The sequence below is a fragment of the Epinephelus moara genome, chromosome 3, assembly GCF_006386435.1.
Source record: "Epinephelus moara isolate mb chromosome 3, YSFRI_EMoa_1.0, whole genome shotgun sequence".
Classification (NCBI taxonomy): domain Eukaryota; kingdom Metazoa; phylum Chordata; class Actinopteri; order Perciformes; family Serranidae; genus Epinephelus; species Epinephelus moara.
The window spans coordinates 11,141,363-11,166,811 of NC_065508.1; the positions used below are offsets into that span (position 1 = coordinate 11,141,363).

Below are 25,449 nucleotides of genomic sequence, written 5' to 3' on the forward strand. Positions count from 1 at the left end.
GTCTGGAGGATTTTCTAGTTGCTGTTTGTAAACACATTCAAATTCAGCCCCTCCTATCAGGCTCAACTCTCCCGGGTGTACGGAGCCCGGAGGTACGGAAGAAGGCTTCACAGAAGAGGTTCAGGCAAGGCTCGCGCTGGTGCACGCTCGGACACGCTCGGGCACGGCACCTGCGCTTTCTCATTGGCTGGGGAAATCTCCACCCAGAAGCGGTCCGAGCTCACAAAAACATCAAAATACAGTTAAAGGGCAGGAGCTCTGCAAACAGAGTCACCACCACACATGAGTAGAAGCCCATAGGTGATGATTAAGCAGGATTTCATTTGTATATGTCTATATTTTGTTTTGTTTGAAAATCCTCCAGATCCTAACTTTAATGTTACAGCTCAGCTGAGGACGACGCCATTATGTTTACATCTCACACTGTCACAAGCACGGACCTTTCGTCTATGAGTTGATGCACGCTTCCCTCTGCATAGTGACACGATTAGCTGCTGCAGTTTGGTAGAAAGACAACCGTTCCCACATAAAAGTGTTCACAACAAGCTCTGTGGATTATCTTGAGTAACTGGGTCATGATTTCTGAAAAGAGACATTGCTGTTGAGTTTTTTGTTTGTTTGTGTTGTGGGGATTTGAGCACTACAAGCTGAGTGCCATTCAGTTCCATTACATCTGAGAGAAGGCAGACATCTCTATGGCCAATATCTCCAACATAAGGCAACTTACACCACAACAATCTGGACTGTTAAATAGCACTACAGGTAAGAAGCAAAATATGTATTTTAAATTTTGGGGTGAACTGTCCCTTTAAAGCTGTTGTTTTAATGTGCATACAAATGAGCAGGTGTCAAACAAGCTCAAAATAAGATGCCAGAAATGATCCATCTTAAGGTTAGCTATATTTGCAATGATGAGGGGAATTTGCATGACTCAAATCCCCGCCATAGTTTATTAATTTGTATCAGCTTGCAGGTTGAACAGAGCTGCTACTGGACCTGGAGTCTGGCTCTCAGCAGGACTCATTCACATTAACGGAATATTCCTATAATTATAATTCAGCACTTGTACAAACATGAGCTATCCCTGGGCCTCACAGTCAGTACAGAAATCTTCCATTTCCAGTGAAAGCTCGACCATTTTGTGTGAGGGGTCCCGTATGTCTGACCCACTAACACATTTCTGTTTAATAGACTCAGTGACGTCACGGCGGGGCGGAGCCAGGAGCGTTCAAAACACAGCTTGCCCTCAATTCTTCTTGATTTTCTGCTTCCTGCCTTGTTTTGCGCTTATTTTCGCCTCTGCCCCGCTTATTTTGAAGCACTTGGCGCTTTATCGCAGCTAGTTTTATTTGCTCTTTTTATATAATGCGGCTACTTCCAGTATATTCACGCGAAAACACGTCGTTTTACCCGGGATTGTCTTCTCTAACAGCATCCGACTGTTGTTTGCTTGTTTGCTGGTTTCGGTGAAAATGGACTAAAAGAAAAACCGTATAAATGCACCTGCCGTCGAAGGGATATCCTGCAGTTGAAATCGAAGAGGTAAGAGCAAAGCAAAATAACAAAAAAAAAAGAGTAAGGCAAATGTTGACTGCAGCAGCAGCAGCAGCAGCAGGAGCAACTGTGCAAAGAGGCTGCAGCAGCTGCAGCCCATTATCCCGCCTGGATGTGTGGCAGTTCACCCACAGCACATGAAACAGTCTCATAGCAGCTTTTGAAACGGTTTGCATTCACAATAGTGTCTCAATCAATCCTGCGCTGCCAGCCTGCAAAGTCTGAAAAATGGCGATGTTGTTTTGCAAACTGAGCGATTTCCTGCTGCATACTTGGCTCTGTGAGCAGAGGGCTGTTGGTCTGTTGAACTGTTACCCAGATTATACTAACTGTAGGCCAGAGCCCAAAAATCATGCACAGTGATACTTGTTTAAACCCGTCTGAAACTTAAAAAGAGCTGTTTGAGTTGATGTTTTGAGCTAAATTTGTGCAGAGAACTTCCCTGTCCTTCAAATCCTTTGTTTGTCTTCCCTCTCCTTTTGACTTACCTCCCAAAAAGGGGACGGTGCCACACTGATGCATCCTCATCACATCTTTCACAGAGAAATGAAGATGAAGTTAGGCTTAAAAATAAAGATACTGAGCAGATGTTTTTAATGTTTGACCTCTTTGTTCATATGAAGGATTTGTGCACTATATTGGAAGTTTCCATTATGATCTCTTATCTGCTGTCTCCCTGCTGTCCCCTCCATCAGGTGTGTGTGCCCTGGGTGCAGCCTGGCCTGTGCTGGAGAGGCAATGAAAAACCCAGGAGCTGTGGAGAGCCGTCGGCTGGTCGGCCTGCTGGAGGCTGCTCTGGTCAGGGAGGCTCGCCTGTGGAAGGTACCTGTCTTCAAGAACGGATGCATCCAGGTGAGACATGTGGGCTGTGCTTTTACAGCTTGTTTGTAGATGCTCTGTGTCGGATTTTAATGTTAGTGAATCAATACTACAGTCATTTTCAGATGTGGGTGTAGATGAAGAGCAGGATTGGTTTGCTGGGCAGCTAAAACAGAATATTTGGTTAAGGTGGCTTGTGGTTTTTTATGATGACAAAAAGGGATGGAGGCCGACAGAAAAACAGTCTTGGTCCTCTCAGTGAAATGAAAAGGCAAGATTGTTTTATGTGACCTAAAACAATAACATTAACAGGAAACTTTTTCATTTTGAGGAACACTAACAGTTCCTCGGGTGAAATAAAAAGCCCAACTGTGGTCTCATTTGTTTAGAATTATATCAGCTCTCCTTTAACTCTTAAAAAATGACTTTCTGTAAAAGCAAATGTGATTAATAGTAAAAGGTGCAGGCCTGTGTATCATAATATACTAGAGATGCCTCGCTTGATGTGGTTTTGTCTTTTTAATGGTGTATATTGCACAAAAGGCCAATTTCACTGAACCAAAACACAGCTAAGTGTTTGCTTTTAAAAATCCCTGACTTCTAATCAGGGTGCACTGTCAGGAAAGGCAAATGTCCACAAGAAAAAGGGGAAGAGGGGCCTCTGATGCATACTGGCACATTTTTCAATGTCAACTTTAAACTCCCTCAAGGCTCATTTTATACTCCCTTAATGTACAAAAATAGATGCGTCCATTTCAAACGTTGCAAACGTCACTGCCCTCATTCTTGCTTCGGACCTTTTATGATGGCATAGATACAGCCAATAGAAGGCATTAGATGGCTGAGTCAAACGTTTTCTGACGGTGGCTGAAGTGGCATTATTGTACCTTTTAGATTGTGGTGGTCTGTGTGGCCATTATATACATCTAAACGTTCACTATAATACCAGTTTGTTCCGTTCTGCCATTATTTAAATTTCTTTGTTGTCTCCTTTAGTCGTATCTCACTTGAACTATGTTACACTGCCTCCACCAACTCCGGTGGCACTGCTCTGTTTTGTCCACATTTGTAAGCTTTAAGAAAAAAAGCACAAATATGTACAAAGTCCTTGCAAAGTTTGGACACAAGGCTCTGCATGTCCTCGTCTCCGTATCTAACGTTGAGCATAAATGAGCCCTTAAACCCCCTATAAAGGCAATAAACTGTGCACCGCTGCTTCCCCCTAACCCCCCTAAGAGGGGCCCCTTGTAGCTACAATATGACAGCTGGATATCCTTAGTGAGGACAAGGGTTTGATATCTCTCTTTGCCAGGGCCCCCAGAGTCTGGGATCTTTTAATCTTTCATTTTTAACCAGTGAGTGTCTTGTCTGATCACTCAGGGCGCTGACATCTCTTCATCTCAACACCAAGAAGTGATCCTTTGGCTCGGAGAGATGAACCGGCTGTTTCACTTCTGTCCAGAGACCTTTGCACTGGGAGTCTGTGTCCTCCACCGACTGCTGTCCACTGTCAAGGTAGACCGCTACAACATGTGATAATAGTTTTCAGCTTCTGTGCACATCTCCATTTGTTTCTTTTTTTTTAAGAATAAAAGGAAATAATGGAAATTTCCCCATTGTTAAAAACATGCACAATTAGCTGCATTTGTTTTCTTTCTCTTTTTCATTTTCTCATTTCCCAGGTTCACTTACTTGTAGTCAGAGTCTGTTGATTTCTGATGTTTGTTTTGAAATTCATAGCTCTGTCTGGATTCTAAGAACTAATTAAGTTCTTCCTTTAGGCCCAACCAAAATACCTGAAATGCATCGCTTTTACCTCACTGGTCCTGGCTGCCAAAATCAACGAGGAGGACGAGGTAAGATCTTCCTTCAGGACACAAATACCACCCAAAAGAAAAAACAGCTGTAGGAAAAAACAGCTGTACAAAAAAACAACACCCACGTCGATGCTATTTCAAAACAATACGTTTATTTGCTTCCCTTTTGTTGGTGTCTGTTTAAACAGGTAATAGGTTCAGTTCAAGACCTGGTTGTGCAGAGCGGATGCAACTTTTCAACAGCGGAGATTCTTCGCATGGAGAGGATCATTCTAGACAAGCTGCACTGGGACTTGTACACCGCGACGGCAGTCGACTTCATTCACATAGTAAGTTAGCAGATAGACAGGCAAACTTTTTTTTTTCTGTTTTTGTTTTTTTTTTTAACTGGACCGAGCTGTTAAAGCATCTCACAGTCAGCTGGCTGGACTGCTTTGTCAGCTCTGGTCCTGATGTTGCCCTAAAAACACAGCAGTACAAAAGCACACATAAAACCATCATGCTTGCATCATGTTTTGCTCTGAGATGGTGTTTTACAAACCCTCACATCCCCCCCGCCCCCTCAGTAAAGATTGGTCCTGGTAGAGATTGTGCATTTACGTGATTTCACTCATTGTGCCCATTATTATAAACTCCATTCAGTCGTGGTTGGAGTGTGTCCGTCCCTTTTTTAATCATCGCTGTTGGCATGAAGGGAAAATAAAATCATGCTTCTCCCTAAATCAAACCATCTGATTAAAGGATATGTTAGATTTACATTTGTCTTCTAATAAATCAGAATAAAATTGACTAAAATATAATTAGGTGTTGGTGAATATAATAAAATGTCTAATAATTTTATGCTGCCTGACCTCAGCTGTGATGCAACAGATATTTTGTTTTTTTAAACATCTAGTCTAACAGATGGGATAAATCTTGCCTTTAATAACCGCTAATCCTAAAATCCCTGCGTTAGTGTCACACAATCCTTTAAATGCTAAGTAAGGGTCCATTTCCTACTCTAATTTGGACAAACCCAAGTTAGAGTGTAACCCAGGCCAATTACCAGAAATCTGTGTATGTGGACAAAAAGCTACAAAGACACATTTCAGCACGAGGTCTGAATAGAGCCGTATATTCCACGTAAGACTGCATCTGCAAGCTGCTAGCAAAATAACAGGCGTGTTGCATATCAGGCCAAGGCACTTCTGACTAACTTACCCGCAGCCCTACAGTGGACACCCAAACCCTGCTCCCACCAGAGGGGGTGTGGGGAGATAGAGGATCGTTTAGGCTCCCAAGCCTCATGAGACAAATTGGGTCGAATCTACAACATGCTGTGAGCTGTTGACTGTTTCTGATGTTGAAGCAAGGTTTCGCCATTGTTAAAAATCCCATGCTGTGTCACTGAGTTTATGGCACAATTTTGTTTCACAGCTTGTTAACAGCAGTTAAATTGTTAAACCCTCTCAAATCATGGCCTAAAGAGGTAACCACTGACTGAACTGTCAACAAACACGCACAACGACATTTAGGTCCCGTCATGCTGTTGGGCCCGGGGCTGTATTCATAACGCTTTTAACAAGAAGTCCTCCAGGATGCAGTGATTAAACATCTGACACTTTACTGCCAAGGAAAGCAAATACTGATGGGCTTCAGATAGAGCGGAGTAATTTTGGTGACCATGAATATCTATATATGTATCACAATTATGGCAAATGTATGTAAAATCGGTTATTTAAAGGAACAGTGTGTAAGATTTAGGGGATTTAGTGGCATCTAGAGGTGAGGATTGCACATTGCAACCAGCTGAAACCTCCTGTGGTTGGAATTCCTTCAGTGTTTTTAAGTGCTTTATTGTAGGCAACTGGACTTGTTTCAGTTTCTTGAAGACGCTTCAGCTCTCATCCAAGACTTCTTCTAATGGACTGGTTGGATGAAAGGTGAAACGTCTTCAAGAAACTCAAGCAAGTCCAGTTGCCTACAATGTAGCACTTAAGATTACCATGACTGGGATGACTAAGAATCTTCATCAACATCTTCCTTCAGTGTTACCGGGAGCCGAATTATCCACAGAGGTCCAGGGGTCTCATTTATAAACACTGCGTAGGCACAAAACAAGGCCTGAAAGAGGCGTACGCTCCTTCCCGCGCAAAAGTTGCGATCTATAAAAACAGACTTGATGGGAGAAACTTGGGAGAACCCATGCTTACCAACATTTTGGAGACGGGGAAATTGGCGACGCAGATGGTGGGGTGGAAGCTTGATTGTAGAAAGTCCGTACGTACATTTTTAGTATGGATCCTACACACTGTTTCATAAATGAGACCCCTGGTGATTAAAAGCGGTAAAACCCCGAATTAAGCAGTTTAACTTAACAAATCAGTGTTTCTCTTGACACTATTTGGCATGTCTGAGACAGGCCAATAGCCCAGCACATGCTAATGTGTGCTTATCTTTTTTCTTTGCTAACTTCAGTTCCAGTTTTCAGAAAGTTTTTACCAGGAGCCGAATTATCCGCAGAGGTCTCTTTCTTTACAAAACAAACGGACCTGGTGATTTAAACCGGTAAAACCCTGAATGAAGCAGTTTCACGTTAAAAAAAATCAGGGTTTTCTGACGCTAGTCATTGCGGAGGGGCTGCTAACTACAGTGGCCGATGCAAATGGCCCTATCTAGAGCCAGTGTTTGGTTTGTCTGTTCTAGGCTACTGTAAGACATGGTGGTGCAAAATGGTGAACTTTGTAGATGAGGACCTGCTCCCTGTGTAGATATAAACGGCTCATTATTCTAAGGAAACGAAAACATATTATAGTATATTCCATTTCTGCCAATATATCCCAATAAATCCTACCCCTGGACCTTTAAACTGTAAACTCTGTACACATGTAAAACAAAACCACACTAGCAGCATGGCTTTATGGGTCACAGTGAAAGTGCTTTTAAATAAAACAAACTGTAGCTTAATACTACACCCAGCTGTAAATGAGGAGGCAGAGCCAGTTGTAGGCCAGCAGTTGAATGCTTTATGAATACAGCCCGTAGTATTCTTGACAGAAATAGTTTCACACACGTATTGATCCACACTATTCAAAGGGTCTTCCAAGAAACAACTTACTCGGTTTTAGTGGACGCCGTAATTCCTGACACACGTCTTCTCTACAATAAATCTGATAGTGATTTTTAGAAGATATCGATTTACTTGCACCAGGAGTTGAATTGTGAAGTCTTGTCGTGTGTTCAGTGAGACAGTAATCTCATCCCGGACCAAAGGACAGCCTACATTCCCTCAACAAATAAATACCAGCGTTAGATTTGTGATATTGAAATTGGTGGAGGACTGATAGATTTCTTTAAAGCCACAAACCATAACCTGTCACCAACAAGCAGTTTGGCACGTTTGGACTGATTCAGTGTCTTCTGCAAAAACTAAAAATGGCACTTTCCCCTTACTACAGTATTACGGCTTGTGGATCGGACTGAGATTGGTGTCGTAGGTTTACAGCGTGTGGAGTTATTGTGAATCTAATATTGTCGCATCACTTCATTACAAAAATCCAAGACTTTTAAAATAAAGAGACGTAATGTATTAATAAAAACTATAATAAAATAAAGACATTTTCTCTCTTTATACTGTTCAAATAAATACTTCTGAACAATACTGTAAGTATCTCACAATTACATTCCCCCGGCCCTGAAGAAATTACTCTGCATTCCCTTTTCCTAAATAAAGTGTTATTCTCTATTGTCTATAAAACAGCAATTAATAAAATCTATCGATAATTTGTCACAGACTCTCCACCATGACACTTTGATATGAATGGATAAGAGGATTTACAGAGATGCCTCGTCGTTACCTCGCAATAAGCTCCAACATCCCAGTGAAACTCCATGAGAGGCAGAATCAGCCATGTGATGCTCACGTCTGTCACCATCTGAGAATTCGGACTGTTAATCCAAACAAACAGTTTTCCTTGTTTGCTACATCACTCTGATTTCCCTACGTTTCCATACTGGGAGTGAAGAAGGAAAACTTGAGAAGGAGGAAGAGGGAAGGTTTGAAGAAGTCGAGCAGCTGTTTCTGGGATTACTTTTTGACTCTCGCACCACATCGCTGAATCGACCTCCCAGTGAATTCCACTTTCCTTAAAAACCCCATGGCTTATTGTTCTGCTACAGAGTAAGAGACAAACTAAAGCGGATGAGCTAAACACAGCATGAATGAAAGAAACAGACATTTGACTGTAACAAAGTAACATCAGAAGGATGTGTGAGTTTCTGCTTGTTTTCTAATCACCGTGTGACCAGAGAGTGAAGAAATTCTCCGCCTAAACCTCAAAGCGTCCTTGTGACATGGAGCCCTCGCTCAGGTTGTGATGTACAGCTCCTGCCTACAAATGGGAACACAGAAAAGCACTGCACGTACGATACAATACGAACAAGGTTACTATGATTCCTCAAGCAAACGGGTGGGTCTCCGCTTAGCAAAACCTGATGGTGAGATTTTATCTGGCGCTCAAAGTGTCGTCCTGCACAAAGCTTTTGACGCAGCAGTGAACACTTGAGAAGAGTAGAGACTGTGGAGGGACAGTGTCCTGGGTGAGAATTGGGTCAAAGGAATGAATGATGTGTTGACATTTTGTCAGATATGCATGGTCGGACGTTAAATGCACTGGTGTATTTGAGGCTGATATGAATTATGAAGTAGTAGAGGTAAAGGGGTGAGCGATGGATGAACAATGGGACAACAACGACATCATTATGCTAACGTTTTGGTCTCGTTCCTCTTCACTTTCCCCTGTTCATCTCCGGTCTAGTTCCACGCCCTGCTCGTCTCCGGCCACCCTCACCTCATTCCGTCCATTGGGCTCGGCTCCGGCGTCAGCTGGGACTCAGCAACGGACCCCGGTACGCTCCCCGCCGAGCCGGGGCATCAGAAGAGGCCCGCGGGCCTCCAGGCGGCGTTGTGGACCAGACAGGTGCAGCACTGTATGGCCTGCCACCAGCTTTGGCAGTTCAAGGGCTCCACGTTGGCTTTGGCCATCATCACTTTGGAGCTGGAGGCGCTAACGCCCGACTGGTTCTCCGTCTTCACCGATCTGCTGAAGAAAGCACAAGTAAGAGAAATGACAGAGCCTGGTAGGAAGGCTTTCTGCTGGCCATATGATATCTTTACCTGTCTTAGACACAAATGGGGAAAACGTACTGGAGCCAAACCAGTACATTGGCGTGTGCTGATATTGGCTGATTTTAGCTTACTACAGAAACATCAGAATCTGAATATAAGTCAGTACAGAAATACCAAAGATACATTTGAGGTATTTCAGAAAACATTGCATTGTTTTTGGTGTTCTAGCAGGACTTTAGTGTCCTGTGGTGATTTTTAAAACCCTGATCATATCCCTTTCCAATTCATGAACGTGCACCGTATGCAGTGCAGAATTAGTCTTTACTTTGAAGGGTGCTTTGGATAAAAAAGGCACATGTAGGCACACTCAGCTCAACAAAGTTATACTCCGTACTGCCAAAAACCGACACAGTTTTGGTGAAAGCGGTCATTCGGCTGCTTCTGCAGGTCCAACATGGTCAGAGTAACGATTGCACTGAAGAAACTAATTGAGGGATCGGATATTTTAGTGAACTTTGGCACAAAACCTACAACTTAAAATGTTAGTGCACAAACCTGCCTTTGTCAAGAAAGTACTTATACCTTATGTCAAGGTCAATGAAGGGTTTCACATTTGACACTGATCATCTCAGAAATCATTAACGATATGAAGTGAGAACCAATTAGAAATTGGAATCGTGTGCCTCCATGCTCGTCGATTCCTTTTATCAATGCCAACATGTTTTTCTGACAGTTGTGCATTGCAAAACTGATGCCAAACTCATGTCTACGCCGCTAAAAACTTGCAACGAGAAGGTGCAAAGTATGGTTTCCTTTCTTTAAGAAATATGACGACATTGCTGCTTTTAGCTTTAGCTCTTGATCAGGAATCAATTAAGAATCTGACAGACAACAGAATCAATAATATTCACTCCTCCTGAAAGGTAAACTGTTGTTTAATCTAGTTCCGTCTTGGAGCGTCTGACCCACTGTGATGTCTCCACTCTCCCAGGTCGACAGTGCCGAGTTCATCCACTGCAAAGAGATGGTAGACGAGTACCTCCACAGCCTGGAGTTCTCCCTGCCAGCCAACGCTGTCTACATCTTCGACAGCGCCCAAATCCAGGACGAGGAGCGAGCCTGGAGCCCCACGCAGCGCCACGGAAGGCGGCGAAGCAGCAGAGACCAGGGGGACTCTGATGAGTATTACGACGGTTTTAGGTGTTTGTATAACGAGGAGGCGACTCCAGGGGGGCAGATAAACGACACGGAGGGCTCCCAGCAGAAAAACGTCTCACCCTGCCCGCCGCTGCACCCTGCCATCAACTAGTCGGACATTGATTCACACCGTCCACCTCTCGGAAGTGTGCAGTTCTCCCGTCTCACAGTGAGAATGATACCAAGTCCAAGATATTGTAGTTGAGCACATTTTAGGACCTCAGTTGTAAGTTTAATGGAGCTCTGACGTGACTGACTGAAATCCAGATGTTACTCACCTGCCGTTACATTTAGGGATTGATTTAAAGATATTTTCCGTGCACTCGTCCACACCCAAATGTGAATCTGGTGGTGTGTGTGGACGGGTCAGTGTTATTCTGATGCCATAATCTGTATCAAAAGCTGGGCAGTCTAGGAGAAACTGTGGGATCGTTGAACCTGACTGAATGTTATTGGTCCATTTAAGTTCTCTACCTAATATTATTTTATTATTAATGCCGTATTTTTTTTCTACTTTTAACCTTCCTGTCCTTTAAATGGTTTTGTTTAACAAGTCGGCGGTTTAAGGGTAAGAATCGAGCAGTTGTGTGTGTTTTTTATGAGTGTGTTTGAGGCCTTAAATGGCTTTTTTTATGTTTGAGAGTTGATCCTGATTTGTCGTGAGGTATCTCTGTGCTCAGGTTCCCCCAGAGCCACATAGCACTTTGAGTGAAGGGCGAGATTTTTTTTTTTAAAATGCAAATAATTATATTTTTTCACAACCCTTTTTTTAATATTATTGTTATTTTAACCTCTTACTTATACTACTTGTTTTGCTGTTTTATTTAGCAGTTACGTACAAAAGCTATATTTTACGAAAAAGGCTTTAATTTCCGAACTAAACGCTGCAAAAAGTTTTTATTTGATTAATGCTTCAACCTGTGTTGGTTTGGTTTATGCAAATGTTGTTACATATCAAAACAAGTGCAGTGACTCCAAGAATTGTCATTTTGACATCATGAGATTACCTGATCAGTGACCCAGCATTAATGTTGTCAGTAAATTTAATTTTAATTATTACATACTGTACGAGAGCACCAATAATCTCACCCTGAATACTGTCACATTATTGTTATTGAAGCATTGGGATAAAAGTATCCTGTTTTTATTTTGTAAATACCCTCTAGTTCTGTTTCATCCTGATACTGACATGTAAACTGAAAGTGTCAAAACATCATGATTTCATTTTAAACCGTATTTAAAGTTGTCTGATCCATGACCATGCAGTGTGTCCACAGTGACTTTACCTCCACTGTTAAACATTGAAGCCTACAGACACTGAACGGACTCTAGGCTGCTGAAACTGCTTCCTGTTTTCAGAGGGGAGCCAGCAACATGATCTTTAATGTGAACTGGTTACTGTCTTGGTTCTCAACTGTAACGTCTCCTTAGATTCAGTCGGTGTAGATGAACACTACACCAGTGACCAATGGATTTCTGTTTTTCATATTCCTTCATTTACCGAGGCAGCTATATCTTATTGTCTGTACAACCACCAAAATAAAGCTATGACTTCAAAAGTCTAAAGTGTATTTTTCTGGTTTGTTTCTGTGACTGGAGGGTTGCCATGTTTGTTCCTCTGTCAGATGGTGAAAATATTAACAGGTGAAATTCACAAAACATTTTTATTACCTAGAGACAAAGTGCCCTTGACCAAGTTACTGATGAGTTCATATTTTGATTGGCACGTGTTCCTATACAACTATACTGACATGATTTGGGTCTCATCATAAGTCATGTAATACTAATATGTTGTATTCAGCCTATGTGGATAAATGTACCCACTCAGTGCATTTCATTCACGGTCTGAATTCTATGTAGTGAACAGGGAGTCATTTCTAAGGTGCAATCAGCCAGGCTAACTGAGAACACCTGTATGTGTATGCAGAGCCTTTAGGGTTTATATATGGGAGCCAATTTTGACCAGGAAAAAAAAATACTTTGCAGTTAAAGATTTGAAATAATAAAAATACATACATAAAGGGGGCTAGACTGAAACTCAAGGTTCAAATTCGGACTTCCTAAATCAGATTCAGGAACTTAAAAGGGAACTTTTAAACATTCTAATTTTGATTATCAGTGTTGTAGGCCTAAAAATATTCTTACATTCTCCATTTGTAAAAATGTAAACCCTATATACCAATGAAAACATTTCAACCTCTTAAATGTGTGTAATGCATCTACTTCCTGGCACCTATTCCCTGAAATTTTGCCAAACTCTGATAGCAGCGGCTAGCGTTGAGTCTCCCTTGCTGGTTAGCTATAGATGCCAAATCCAAAAAAGTAAAAGTCCTGGCATAAAGTAGAGAATTTCATAGTGTGTGGACAGATTTGTTTGCTTTCACTGCCAGCTCTGCAAAGTTAACCTACCAAATAATCATTAATAGTGCCCTGCACAGTGGCCATGCTGTGGTAAAACATATCAGTAAATGCTCATTTAGACCATTAGTACAGGCTAATTTAGACTTAATAGGCTGTTACTGTCATTATGAGACTCAAATATATTTTGTGGCTCCACAGATTTCCTTTGCCGACCACTATACATAAGTTACTACAAGAACACCGCAATCCCCCACTGAACTGTTGACATCCGACTTGAATTGTGGGTAATGTAGTGCCAGGTTTTGACAAGGAAGAAAAATGTGTGAAATAAAAAAACTGTACATCATAAGTCTGACAGTGTTATAGGGGTGCAAGGCTTAACTGTTGTAGTGATGTCAGAATTAATTATAATTAGATGACTATAATTCTGAATTAGATGATGACTGTTTCTGTGCCATGTCAAACATTTTGCATTACCACATTTGTCTAGTTAGAATATGTTTAACCCAATACATTGATATTGCAGCAATATTGCAGGGCTGACTACTAGTGTAATGTGTTTACACAGTTATATTCTTGACAAATAATCATCAGTAATGTGAAATGAATGACTAAGTGGGTAAAGGGAAATAGTACAAGAGTCTGGCAAGTTCATAAAATTACATCACTTTACTGTAATGCAGTCTTTAAAACCGGGAAAAGATATATTATTATACGATACTACAACATCCAAAATCTAAGAAAACATCTCGTCTCACATCATGATAGCAATATAATATCAATATATTGCCCAGTTTATGTAATTTAAATCAACATTTTGACTGAGTCTGATAATCAGGAGTTAGAAAATTCAAATTTTGACTCACTGACTCGATCTCATAGACTGATATATTAACTATTTTAAAAACTATTACATAAAAAGTGAAAATTAATTAAGGTTTGATTTAAAATTTTGACTTACCGTGAGCACTTCTGTTTCTCATGTTGATAATATTGGGTATTTAATGTCTGTCTACACAGCCGTTTGATAGGTGAAGTGTGCTCCTAAGTTTTCAGTGTACTGAATGTGTGATGAACACACAACCTCTCAGCCTTCATCATGTATTTTCCTGAAAACACTGTGTGACTACGGCACTATACTCGAACCCCATAAGATGTAGCGCACACAGTCTGAGTGTGTCCCACCATGTTGTGGTGGATGTAGGACAGACTGTCAGAGAGCCATTATCACTCAGCTTTGTTAGCGGAGTGTGTTGGTGCACTTCTGGACAGAGAGAACAGAGAGCCCTGAACAGATTGTACTGCTGGATGAGATCCAGTCAGCCCCGCAGGTGGTGGACGGAATAATAATAGTGCTGGCAGCAAAGCCTTCGCAGTAAAGACAAAACCATTTATATGGGAAGATCTCGACAGTGCCGTGACTTCCTCCGTCTGTTTTCATTGAATCACACACGCGTTCTGTGACGTTGAACATAATACAGGAAATGATAATATGTTTTTATAAATAAATAAAGTTCTGTATTATTCTTAGGGCAAAAACAAAATAGAAGAAGAGGACTCCTTGGACTTTAGGAATTTGTGATAGGCATTTTTCACGGTTATCAACAGAGAAAATAATTGGGAGAATAACTGATATTGAAAATTATTAAGTCGCCAGCCTAATAAATAATCTGAATTTATATTGACTTAATCAAGTACTTGGGCAAAAAGAAGTTGCAAGTATAAAGAGACCTTACTTTTAAGGGATAAATGATCTTAACTCTATTTAACATGCCACATATGAATGTAAAAATTACACAAGTATCTTAATCTTTCTCTCATTTATTGATCTTTATTAAATACTAATATTTAAACGAGTAAGTGTTGCAATATGGCTGGAAAATTCCTGACAAACCTACACTATCCAATCTCTGTTAGCAGCTACTTGATGTGTGTCTTCATACTGGAGTGAGGAGAAGCTGAAGAGAGATGAAGTGCTGAAATGCAGCCGTGCGTCTTTTAAACTGAGCGACAACCAGCTGCAATTTGTGTTAACACGCACACTGTATACACACACACGTCACTCACAAGCACACTGTTAACCAACATCATCTCCTCTTCTCTCTCTCACACACACACACACACACACACACACACACACACCCGGCTGAGGTCAGCAGCATGGTGATGAAAGCAGGGAGGATCGTGTGCAGACTGAGCAAATATCTCTCAGCTAGGGATCACTAAACAGGAAACGCTGCATCTCAAGCTGACAGCTGTTGGGGTTACAGCTGAGGCAGACAGCCTCTGCGTGTTGTCTGTGCTTGTGTGTGTGTGTGTGTGTGTGTGTGTGTGAGGGAATAAGTGTCTTCACCTGCCTGTGTTTCACTTTCATCTGCTTCCCGGCTGAATATCGTCAAGAAAATCATAGCAGAGAGACACATCAAAGTCGGGATGGAGGAGGAGGGGGGGGTTTGCATTTATTTCCAACGACAGACAGTAAATACAGCTGCTCGCTTCTCTCTCTGAGTGTAAACTCTTACACAGCTCGCTGAGGCTTGTATGTTTTCCTGAATCCTGTGTGTGCATGTATATACTGTTTATATAGTACATATACTGGCTTCATGTTTGAGTGTGTGTCCACCGTCACAACACTCGCATCAAGGCGATCGCTCGTGGTTTACAATAAAGTTACATCATTTGTGGACAATGTACACTGTCATATGTGCTTCTTACAATAATATCATATTCAAAAACTAGTACATTTTGCATATTAAGCTGGGTAAAGCTCCAGAAAATATTCACATACATTTACTGAGTTAATACAAAACAGCACCAGAATATTGCATAATTTTTATTAAGAGTTAAGACTATACTTTAGGTTGTCAGTACCTATGTATATACAGTAATATATACAGTATACAGGTACTCAGTTTTATTGCTTGACATGCTATTTATATGTTTTATTTGGTCTCGGGGATTTACTCTACTGTGAAATGTACTTAATCTAATTTCTCATGATTACAGAAAGGTTAACAGGTAACAACATTTCAAACAGTTCGGGTATTTAAAAGACTTTAGGAAACGTTTGATGTCACTGATATAAAAATGCCAGTCGTATAAAATCAAACACACCCTAAATTCTTTCAATACATACTGAACGGTTTTAAACGGCTTGCCCACTGTGTTACACTGTCGTACCAAAAGGTTTGGACCGCTTGTTTCTGTGTGAATAGTTGATGGAAAAACACAAAAACAACAACAGAAAATCTTTAAATCACAACATAGAAAAACAAAATGCATATATATATATAAAAAGTGTCCCAAAAAAAGAAGCATAGAATGAAAGATCCTGAATAAATGAGATGGCCACTGTTGGCAAGTGAACATTATTTTTTCCTCATTATCTCTCACCATCTTTCACTCTTTCTCTCTCCCCTGTGGCTTCATCATGAGCGTCATCATCATCCTCAGAGTCTTTGGTCCGTGTGCACAATGTCAAGATGGAATGTCAGAACAAAATAAGACAAAATAAACAAAACAAACAAAAAAAAAACAACAGGTGTTGTCGTTGCTGTGGTGATGGATGACAAATCCATGGTCGTGTGTGGGAGGGAATACAGCGGCCATAAATTAACTGAAAAACAATGACAAACAATAAAAATAAATTGGATGAATAAACAGCTACTTTGTGAAAATAATAAATCATGAACAAATATTTGAAATCTATAGAAAATTAATAAAATAGCGCTGAAGCAAAGAGGTGCTACAGATCAATAAAGAGTTTCTGTTAGTAAAAAGAAAATAGTGTGAGCCATCACAACTACATTCATTCTGATGCAGTTATTGGTCAGCAGGGGGAGCTCTACACTTTCCTTTTCAAATGTTACTCCTAACTGTATCCTCTGAAATGCTACTTTTAATCTGGAATAAGCAGTGGTTTAGTATCAGAACGTGTCCTCAAGTGTAACAAAACTTAATACTTTAGGAAGTAAAATGATCACTTTAGAAGCAAACTAAGAATCTGAGGAATCTCCTTCACAAAACCACAAAATGGAAGATCAGTTTCCTACAGCAGCACTGGCAGCAATGTGTGTGAGCAGCCACAAGATGGAGCCAGACCTCTTTACATGCACTGTCAGAAAGTATGACTGGTATGGTATGACACTTTCTACAACCCATGAACAGGTCACTGCATATCTCCGTCTAGTGCTTGGCGTGCATTTTCAGATCATTTCTAACCTCAACACAGCCATTAGATTCAGTTGTCAGTCAGGAAGACTGAAGATTAACTTGCAGAAACTTAAAAGCTCCTTTAAGATACACCAAAATTATATATTTAAAGAGGCTTGCGGCTCAAATTTATCCAACAAGTGTGATGAGATTGAGGTCAGTGCTCTATCTGCTGCAATTAGTTAAGCGAAATTTAAAACATCACTGTGTTTTGCATTAAGATTTCCCTTAACTGGTTCTAAGGGGCATAGCCGAAACACAAAGGCCTGTCCACATACTTTTGGCCACATTGTGTGCATTGTTGGTAAATCAAAACCAGAGGAAGGCTCCTAAAATACACCTTTAAGGGTGGATTTTTTTTTTTTTTTTCAAACAATGCCTGCTGTAGACGCACTGCACCACCACAGAATACAAATAGACCAGACAGTGAATGCAACATGATGATCACTGCAATGAGTTATTGGATAATGGATCTGTGAGTCGACTGTCATACTGTATTGAAATGACCAGAATAGAACTGCTGTTTGCAAAGTAAACCAATAATCTACAAACTATGCTGTGCATGACAGTGAAATATACATGAAGTGTAGTTAATGAGCTAAATCATGAGAAACCTATATTGTTTTTATACCCATGCCATCATAAACGCATATGCACAGTCAGCATACCCCTTCTGAAATCAGCTTTGCCCTCTGCAAGCTGTATTCTGCGTCACCTATTTATAAGCCGAGCTTTCAATTGCTTCACTGCCTCCTCCCTGAATATCCTGAATAATTAGAGCGAGGCAAAAGGAAAGAGTGAAAGGACAGGAAATGTTAAGCTTGGGCAGGACAAAAAAAAAAAAAGGGAGGAAGTTTCCTTAACACATGCCAGGCCTTTCTAATAGCTGAGATGCTTGTGTGTTGGGAGACAGGTCGACAACAACACGGCACATTGAGTTAAAAGGGTCATTAATGTGACACTTTGCCACAGGAGTTGGCAGGATGCACAGCTTCTGCTTAAAAGCTTGTAACAGGGGGTTAGAGAGCAAAAAGAGGAGGGACAAGAGAGGCTAGGGTACAAAAAGGAAATTCAGGATTTAAGGCACAGAATGAAAAGACAACAGGATTAGTTAAGGAAAAGAGCAGGGTGGTGGGAAACAAGCAGCTTCCTGCTATGGAAAGAGGAATGGGGCAAGTGAGTGATTGACAGGAGCGATCGGTCTTACTTTTTCTTGTCCTTGTCCTTCTTGAGGGGCTGAGATAAGGAGAGCGTTTCAGCTGCCACCTTCTTCCTGTTGAAGGCGTTCATCTCTTCCTCCAGGTCTCTCCGCTTCTCCTCCACCTTCCTCTTCTCCTCCTGGTGCACCCGCTTCAGATGCTCGAACTTGTCGTGCAGCTGGGTGGGAGGAGGAGAGGGTGGTGATGGACAGGCAGGAACGGGGATGACAGGAGGAGGATAGAAGAGAGACAAGAGATTTGAAAGGGTACTTGGTAAGAGTTGAGTTAACTCTCACTCTCACTCAAACTGACTACAAAAAGTATATCTTCTTCTTCTAAACAAATGGATAATATCTGAGCACAGTTCCTCGACTCAACCACATCCATTTATTTCAAGCAGCAACATCAGGAGCTGAAAAATGAAGGGTGGGTGATATGGAAATGGGAGATTAGGGTACGAAGGGTACGAACAGTATGGGCTCAGTTCATGTTCTCAATGTTGTAGGTTTTGTATACCAACCAGAGACAAGCTTACTCTGATATCTTTAATATATCATTGTATACTGTCGAGAAATCTGATAATAAAATAAATAAAAAGATTAGTGAAAGAAAACAGCATCTCTAAAGTTGATGTGGAGACATTAGCGACCATTTAAAATCAAATATACTGCCTCTACAACCATAATGTCCCTTGAGACTGACCTCTCTCTCCTTTTCTTTCAGCTCTGCTTCTGTCTCTTTTACTTTGTTGACAAACATTTGGCGCATCTCTTCCTCTTTACGCTGCAGGTCCCCCAAGAACTCTTTCCTCTTGGCCTCGTATGTCTCTTGAAGACTGGAGTGAAAGGAAGACAGGAATAGATTAGGTATTAGAGACTCTCCCTGTTGTTGACACTTGAGTATCTCTGTGGTTTTGGATTTTGTGTGTGTTTTCACTCTCCTCTCTCGTTACCTGAAGGGCTGGCTGTCAGGATCTGTATCTTTGAATCCCATCTCCTCCAGCTTACACCGTCGGTACAGCTCGTAGTGGCGGGCGTGGGTCTGCTCCCTCAGATCCTCCATGTTGACCCTGATCAGCATCTCTCTCAGTTTTACAAAGTCGCAGTGGCTCTCATTTTCGACTTAAGGAAAAAAAACACAGCAGAATCAGGAGAGCGGTTCAGGTGATATTCTGCTACACTGTTTGAAAAAATGTTTTTGATAGTTAGCATCAGAGCTACAAATGTGCAGTTACAGTTCTGAGTCTTTGCTTTTCGCTTTCATTCTGTGCCTGGCTGTCTTTTTCACTGCTTCTAACTTATTTTAACACCCCATCTGTCACCCTATCACCCTCCCTTTCTCTACATTTCTCTCTTAAAAGCAGGAAATCATACCACGTCTCTACAGGAATGTGAACTCGTCTGCACTAAATACAACTGGATAAATCACATTTGGCAGCCATTTAATCCGACCAAATCTATCACATTTTGCCAGCAAAGAGGAGTTGATAACTTGGAGCTATTCTGCACGTTTCAAGTTCATTCGTTTTACTGGAGCAACTTTAACAACTTCACTTAAGGTTTATGTCTGAGTGACTCCGGCAGTTAAACGATTTCATGGTGGGGAAAGAGCAGGAAGAGTTTCCTGTCTGACAGACTGACAGCTGAGGGGAGGCTACCCTAGGCGTCATTTCCACTCTGATGAAGCTTTTTAACCCACAGTTCATTTACTCCATCGTTCTGGATTTTTTAGAGTGTTAGAGGCCACAACACAAGTCAACGTGGGAAGAGCAAGTGTGCAGGGGTGCCTAAATGTAGAGACTGGATTGAACAAGTGGGTAATAACACTGCAATATGCAGCTAATAGTCAGCTACAGAGTTTCTGCAGGGTTCAGAAAGTTATGCCAAGATCATACCAGCTAAAGTATAAATGTATGATGAAAAATCAACAGAGGCAATAACGCCGAGAAGTATTTATGGTTGTATCATATTTTCTCAATACTTCGATTATTCCTAATGATACATTTACTAAGACTAACATGACCTTGACTTTGATAAGTGGCAGGAAATTGGGGGATAGATTGACCAACATACTTGTAAACCCTCTTGGTTTTTCCAGGAGACTCACGTCTTTTAATTCCCTCTTGTGGTTTCCTCCCAGGTCAACAATTCTTGTGTATATATCCTGATTTATGACAAATGCTCACAACTTTTTTTTCCCTTTTCATTCCTGGCATTGTACAACGTGTATAAGCCGTACGACTCTAAAAGTCTACTGTTTCCACCTGGACAACAATATAGCTACACCAAATGTTGTTTCCTGGCCTTGATCGGAAGAAAGCTACTCATATCTCATCCTCTTCAGTGAGTGAGACAGAGAAAGAAATGGAGAGTACTAAGGAAATACATACATAATCAAATTTCAGACATCCTGGAGAGAAGAATACCCATTTCTTTTCATTCATTCATTCTTTTCATTCTTTAAAAGTCACCAGAATGCAGGCAGAAAAGTGTTTGACACTCAAACTTTTATGGGGAAGGACCCCCAGACCCCACCCCCGAACACCTCGGTTTCGAAATTCTTCCTATTTTTGAGATCTCAAGGTTGGCAGGTATGGAAACAAATGAGGAATTTTGCAAAATTGGATGTTAGCTGATTGAAAAACAATGAGCCTCTTAGATACTAGCTAGCAGCAGTGACAGTGCCTCCGGCAGGTCTGATAATGCTGACTGAACCAAAAAAGGATCGAAGTCTCCTTTACTCAATCCACTGTTGCTCCACTCCCACTTTTAGTTTATGTGTGCAACATCATACCAAACATTACATGATTAACACTACTGTCTTTTTTTTGAGGAAACTGAATGTAATTCTTTTTAAAACTTTGACAACTGCATAGACATTCCTGCAGCCAGAATCCTTTCTGCTGGCTCTCTGATTCTGATATGTTCTCAACAAAAAATACTCCTCCCTTTGAAAATAAAGTTTTCCCTTCTTGACAATATTTTCCCCCCATTTGCAGACTTGATATCTTCACAGTCTATGTGGAAACTTGGAAAACTGCTAATTACTTGATATGCTCAATCTCCTCCAATCTTTCACACTGAGGTGCCAAATTTCTGCTAAGTACTAAAAACCTGGAGCACTACGTAAAGCAGCTGTGGTCTAGTGTAAAACTGGATACATCAGCTGGATAAACTTGGAAAAACTAGAGTGAGTGACTCGTTAAAATGGACGTGTCGTCAGAGGAAAAATAACTTTCCCCCTTTCAGCAAGTTAATGTGATCAACCTGTTAGAAAACCTTTGGAAGAATGTTATAAAAGCTTTTTCTGTTGACTCAGATCTGGTGTGTGTGGTGGCTGAGGGCACGTGCAGAGCGGAGGCACGTGGCATTTCAGGGGCAGGAGTGTATGCCATGTACCCCAGGGTAGCAGTGACGGAGAATGGGATGTATGCTGTGTTTGAATACCACCACAAGCTGTGAGCTCTGAGGATGTAACGGCAGCAATAATGACATTGAAAATGTCCAATTAGCATGGCATGCAGCCTCTCCTTAAGAAAAATGCAACCCAAACAAAAAAGAAATAAGATACATTCGACAAAGACAAAAAAACAAGCAATTAGGACTAACTCATCAGTGTCTACTGTAACGCTTTTAGACCCAAAATAAATCTGAAAAGGTTGTAAAACAATAGCAGTGATGCAGCTGAGTCACGCACTCTTATTTTTACTTATATTTGCTAACTGACCGCACGTCATTAGTGGGAATGTACAAGTTAAAAACAGACATGAGCTGTTCTCCGGGGCTGCATCCAGGCTACTGAAATTATCTGTTCATTTGGCATCTAATAGTCTCTCTGTACCGACCCCCCACTGAGGGCTGAATGAGGGCCAATGCTCTGACTGACTGTAGCACTGAGCCCTTAAGATATCTGAGCACGAGGCTCTGCAGACACATATACACGCAAGCATGAGGACAGAAACAATCAAGTAGAGACATGGCTGACAATAAATCTGCTGTTACCAAAAGTTAGGGGAGATAGACGAATGTGAAATGTGAAAATAGATCAAAATCATCAATGTGTTCCAGGCTGATCATTTGTTTTGGTAAGGCTTTATCACAGTGTGAGTGGTAGACAAGCTGAATTATTTATATGATAGCAGCCACGTTATAGCTACACTGTAAATAATGTGGCCATATCTGATAGTTTTGTGCAAGATATTAGTGACAGTCGCAAAAAATATGACACAAAGAAGGGCTAAAATAGTGGCTCTGTAAGGCATGAAGGTTTGTACCAAATTTTATGGCAATCCATCCAAAGATATTTCTCTTAAAACAGCAGATGTGGACCTATGGTAGTGCTAGATGAAAAGTCAAAGGATCTCCAAAGTCATTAGGATATGTCTGCAAAGGACCAATTAATATATGTACAAGATTATGTGCCAGTCTATTCAGTAGATGTTAAGATAATTCACTGTGTACGTGACTGCTGGTGGCTCTAGAGAAAAAGACAGGGAGTCATGGGAGTCATTAGGATTAATGTTCTTGGTACTATGAACATCTGTACCTAATATCATGGGATTCCAGCCAATAGCCAAACATAAGACCGAAAAAATCAACATGTTGATGGCACTGCAGGAAAAGTCGGATGTTCGCCAAGTCTTCCTTCATCCTCTGGAGACCATGGATGTCTAAGATGGTTCAGTTTTTACCAAAGTGGGTCGACTCACCACCCAATTGACACTGCCATCCACTGAGTCACACTGCTAGCATGGCTACAAACCGAATACGATAACATTTTGGGCCAGAAAGAAGCTCATCATCTTAATTTGCACATGTATTTTAAGATATTTATTATTCCTAAGTATGAATTCTTCAAGTAGTATCCATGTAAAGTGTGGCTATGAAGGTAGCGGTGAACCTCCAGGTAGGTTTTGTTGGGTTATTCTGACGCAAAACTCCAGGGCCAACGTTCACTATCAACGTAATCAATGTGATATTGATATAAGTAAAATGTTTTTAATCTTGTGCTATCTTTTCTCAACCATAACCTAAAATGAAATACTGAAATCAAAAGAATAAAGGGACTGAACCAAATGCAAGTAAGTGATTGATAACATCTACGTTCACATACAAACGCCCACGACAACATGTGTGCACTGTTAAACTAACACACAGTAGCCCGCAGAGAAGAAATACGAGGGGTCTGCTACATGTCACAGATGTCTGGAGTTCAGAGATAACAGAGCATCAAGATCCTAAGGGAAGATAAACACAAACACACATACACACACAGACACACACACACTGAGCCGAGCCCCCTTCAATTACTCTTTTTATCAGCAGACAGTCCTTCCTCTGTCTCCCTTCAAGTCCATGGAAAGTTCCCATGGCTCTTCGAGAGGTTACCATAACCCATCTATATGACATCTGGCATCTGCAAACTGTTTCCACTGACACACAGGCTTTCTTTTCAGTCGGCCAAGTGGAGTAAAACACTGAGACTTCTGTCCTCTTCTGCCCCTGTCCTCAGATACTGTGACAAAGTGTGTTGTATGAATGGTGAGCCATCAGGTTTGCTGGCAGGCCTGGCTAAAAGCTAAGTAGTTTTGTTGTAGTATATCCGATCAGACCAGAGTTTTGTTGTCAGACAGAAATGGGCAAGGTTGAGGAGATAATTAGAAGCAGACAATGACAGAGGAACAAATGGCAATGACAGTTTCTGCTCTAGAAATAATACAATAATCTATAAATTGATATCTTATGATGCTCATGGAAACAGAGCAGCATGACTTCTTACAGCCGAAATGATGGAATATGACAACAATTGCTTTCAACTTTTCTTGAGTTTGGTATTTTGGCCATCGCCATCTTGGATTTTTGGAGCCGAGGTAACCATATTTGGACTAATTTAAAAGGGGTTATTTAAAAATTCAGCCCCGAACAGCTGTCATGAACGGGGAAATGGCGACTCCTTTTTTTGTACCAGACTGAGTCTATGAGGATTGACTTGCTTTTGGAGCCAGCTTCAAGTGGCTATTGAAGGAACTGCAGTTTTTGGCCGCAGACCCGTATTGGTTCATTGCTGCTATGACAATGGAGACAAATCCCAATTAAATGGGCTTACATAGAAGCCGAAACAACTTTTTGCAGACGGCCCTATTCTGTATGTTAATGGACAGGACTATAGCTTCACAGTGACTGATGGGAGTCCAAAGGAATATGTCCCCCTGGAGACAAACAGCAGGCTGTATAAATAACCATAGGGTGTCCTCTGAGGGTTGGGGAATGAGAGCGGTCAGTGGATAATGGAGAGAGGAAAGGAAGACAGGGTGAGGACGTAAGAGCAGTAAACCGAGGAAAGGAAGGAAGAGAGAAAGAGAGCTGGAGGGGGAGGGCTTCTCTGAGAGTCTTAACTCCCATCTTAGCGGTAATATTCTCACAGCACAACTCTGTGTGACATTATTAAATTAAAATGTTTACTCTCGTTGAGAAGCACAGAGGAATGAGCTGTGGGAAACAAAGATCCCTGGAGATGTCTCCATTATGGGTGACACATGCATGCAAACATACAGGCACTATGCACGCCAGGCGCACACACAAATGCATACTGTCCATGTACATTAAGAACAACATATAATGCTGTACGCATCACAAGCGCACACACAGACGCATGCTGGCAATTTCCCAAAACAATCTCTACCCACTCGCCCTTCATTTCGCAGTGTCACTCTGCATGAAGTCGCACTCGCAGCTGTGGAGGGCACTCCGCATTGAGAGGGAGGGTATAAATAAACAGGCAAACTGTGGGACGCACTCACTACTTTGCCGTGAGCAGGAAAACATCTTTCACCGTGGATACTGATAGACGCTTTGCTTTCTCAGCTGCTGGATTATATTGTTTCTTTTTAAGAGCACAACATCCTCAAGACAACCATCATGTGGTGTAAAATAGATCCTACACTTATATTTTAATTAGTAATGAATCATGTGATTTAATTTTGCTTCTATGAAAAGGCAGTGTGAAGAATTTATTTGCAAAGTAGAAAGGTGGAAGTTAAAGGCACTGTATGTAAGAATGTGGCCAAACTGGTTACTGCACTCAAATTCAAAATACTGCCGCGAGTCGTGTCCGCCCCCCCTCCCCTACAGATTCGAGGTTGCTGGACAGCAGCACGTTGGAGACTGATTTGTTTGCCCACGGG

At 41.3% G+C, this 25,449-nt stretch overlaps 2 protein-coding genes across 2 annotated transcripts in view; one reads left to right on the forward strand and one right to left on the reverse strand.

Annotated features, from left to right (window-relative positions):
• The first annotated feature begins 1,201 nt into the window (after window positions 1–1,201).
• ccni2 (cyclin I family, member 2) lies at window positions 1,202–12,060 on the forward strand. Its single transcript, XM_050036801.1, has 7 exons — window positions 1,202–1,542; window positions 2,250–2,406; window positions 3,754–3,888; window positions 4,155–4,229; window positions 4,379–4,519; window positions 8,987–9,286; window positions 10,289–12,060. Exons 2-7 carry the CDS (start codon window positions 2,293–2,295, stop codon window positions 10,604–10,606), a joined length of 1,083 nt encoding a protein of 360 aa, XP_049892758.1. The 5' UTR covers window positions 1,202–1,542; window positions 2,250–2,292; the 3' UTR covers window positions 10,607–12,060.
• A 3,229-nt stretch (window positions 12,061–15,289) lies between these two features.
• septin8a (septin 8a) overlaps window positions 15,290–25,449 on the reverse strand; it is a 39,779-nt gene continuing 29,619 nt past the window's right edge. Inside the window, exons 7-10 of the mRNA XM_050036790.1 lie at window positions 19,219–19,387; window positions 18,969–19,101; window positions 18,275–18,444; window positions 15,290–16,471 (exon numbers count right to left, since the gene is read on the reverse strand). Coding sequence (XP_049892747.1) covers window positions 16,468–16,471; window positions 18,275–18,444; window positions 18,969–19,101; window positions 19,219–19,387 — 476 coding nt within the window. The 3' untranslated portion in view covers window positions 15,290–16,467. The remainder of the gene's footprint in view (window positions 16,472–18,274; window positions 18,445–18,968; window positions 19,102–19,218; window positions 19,388–25,449) is intronic.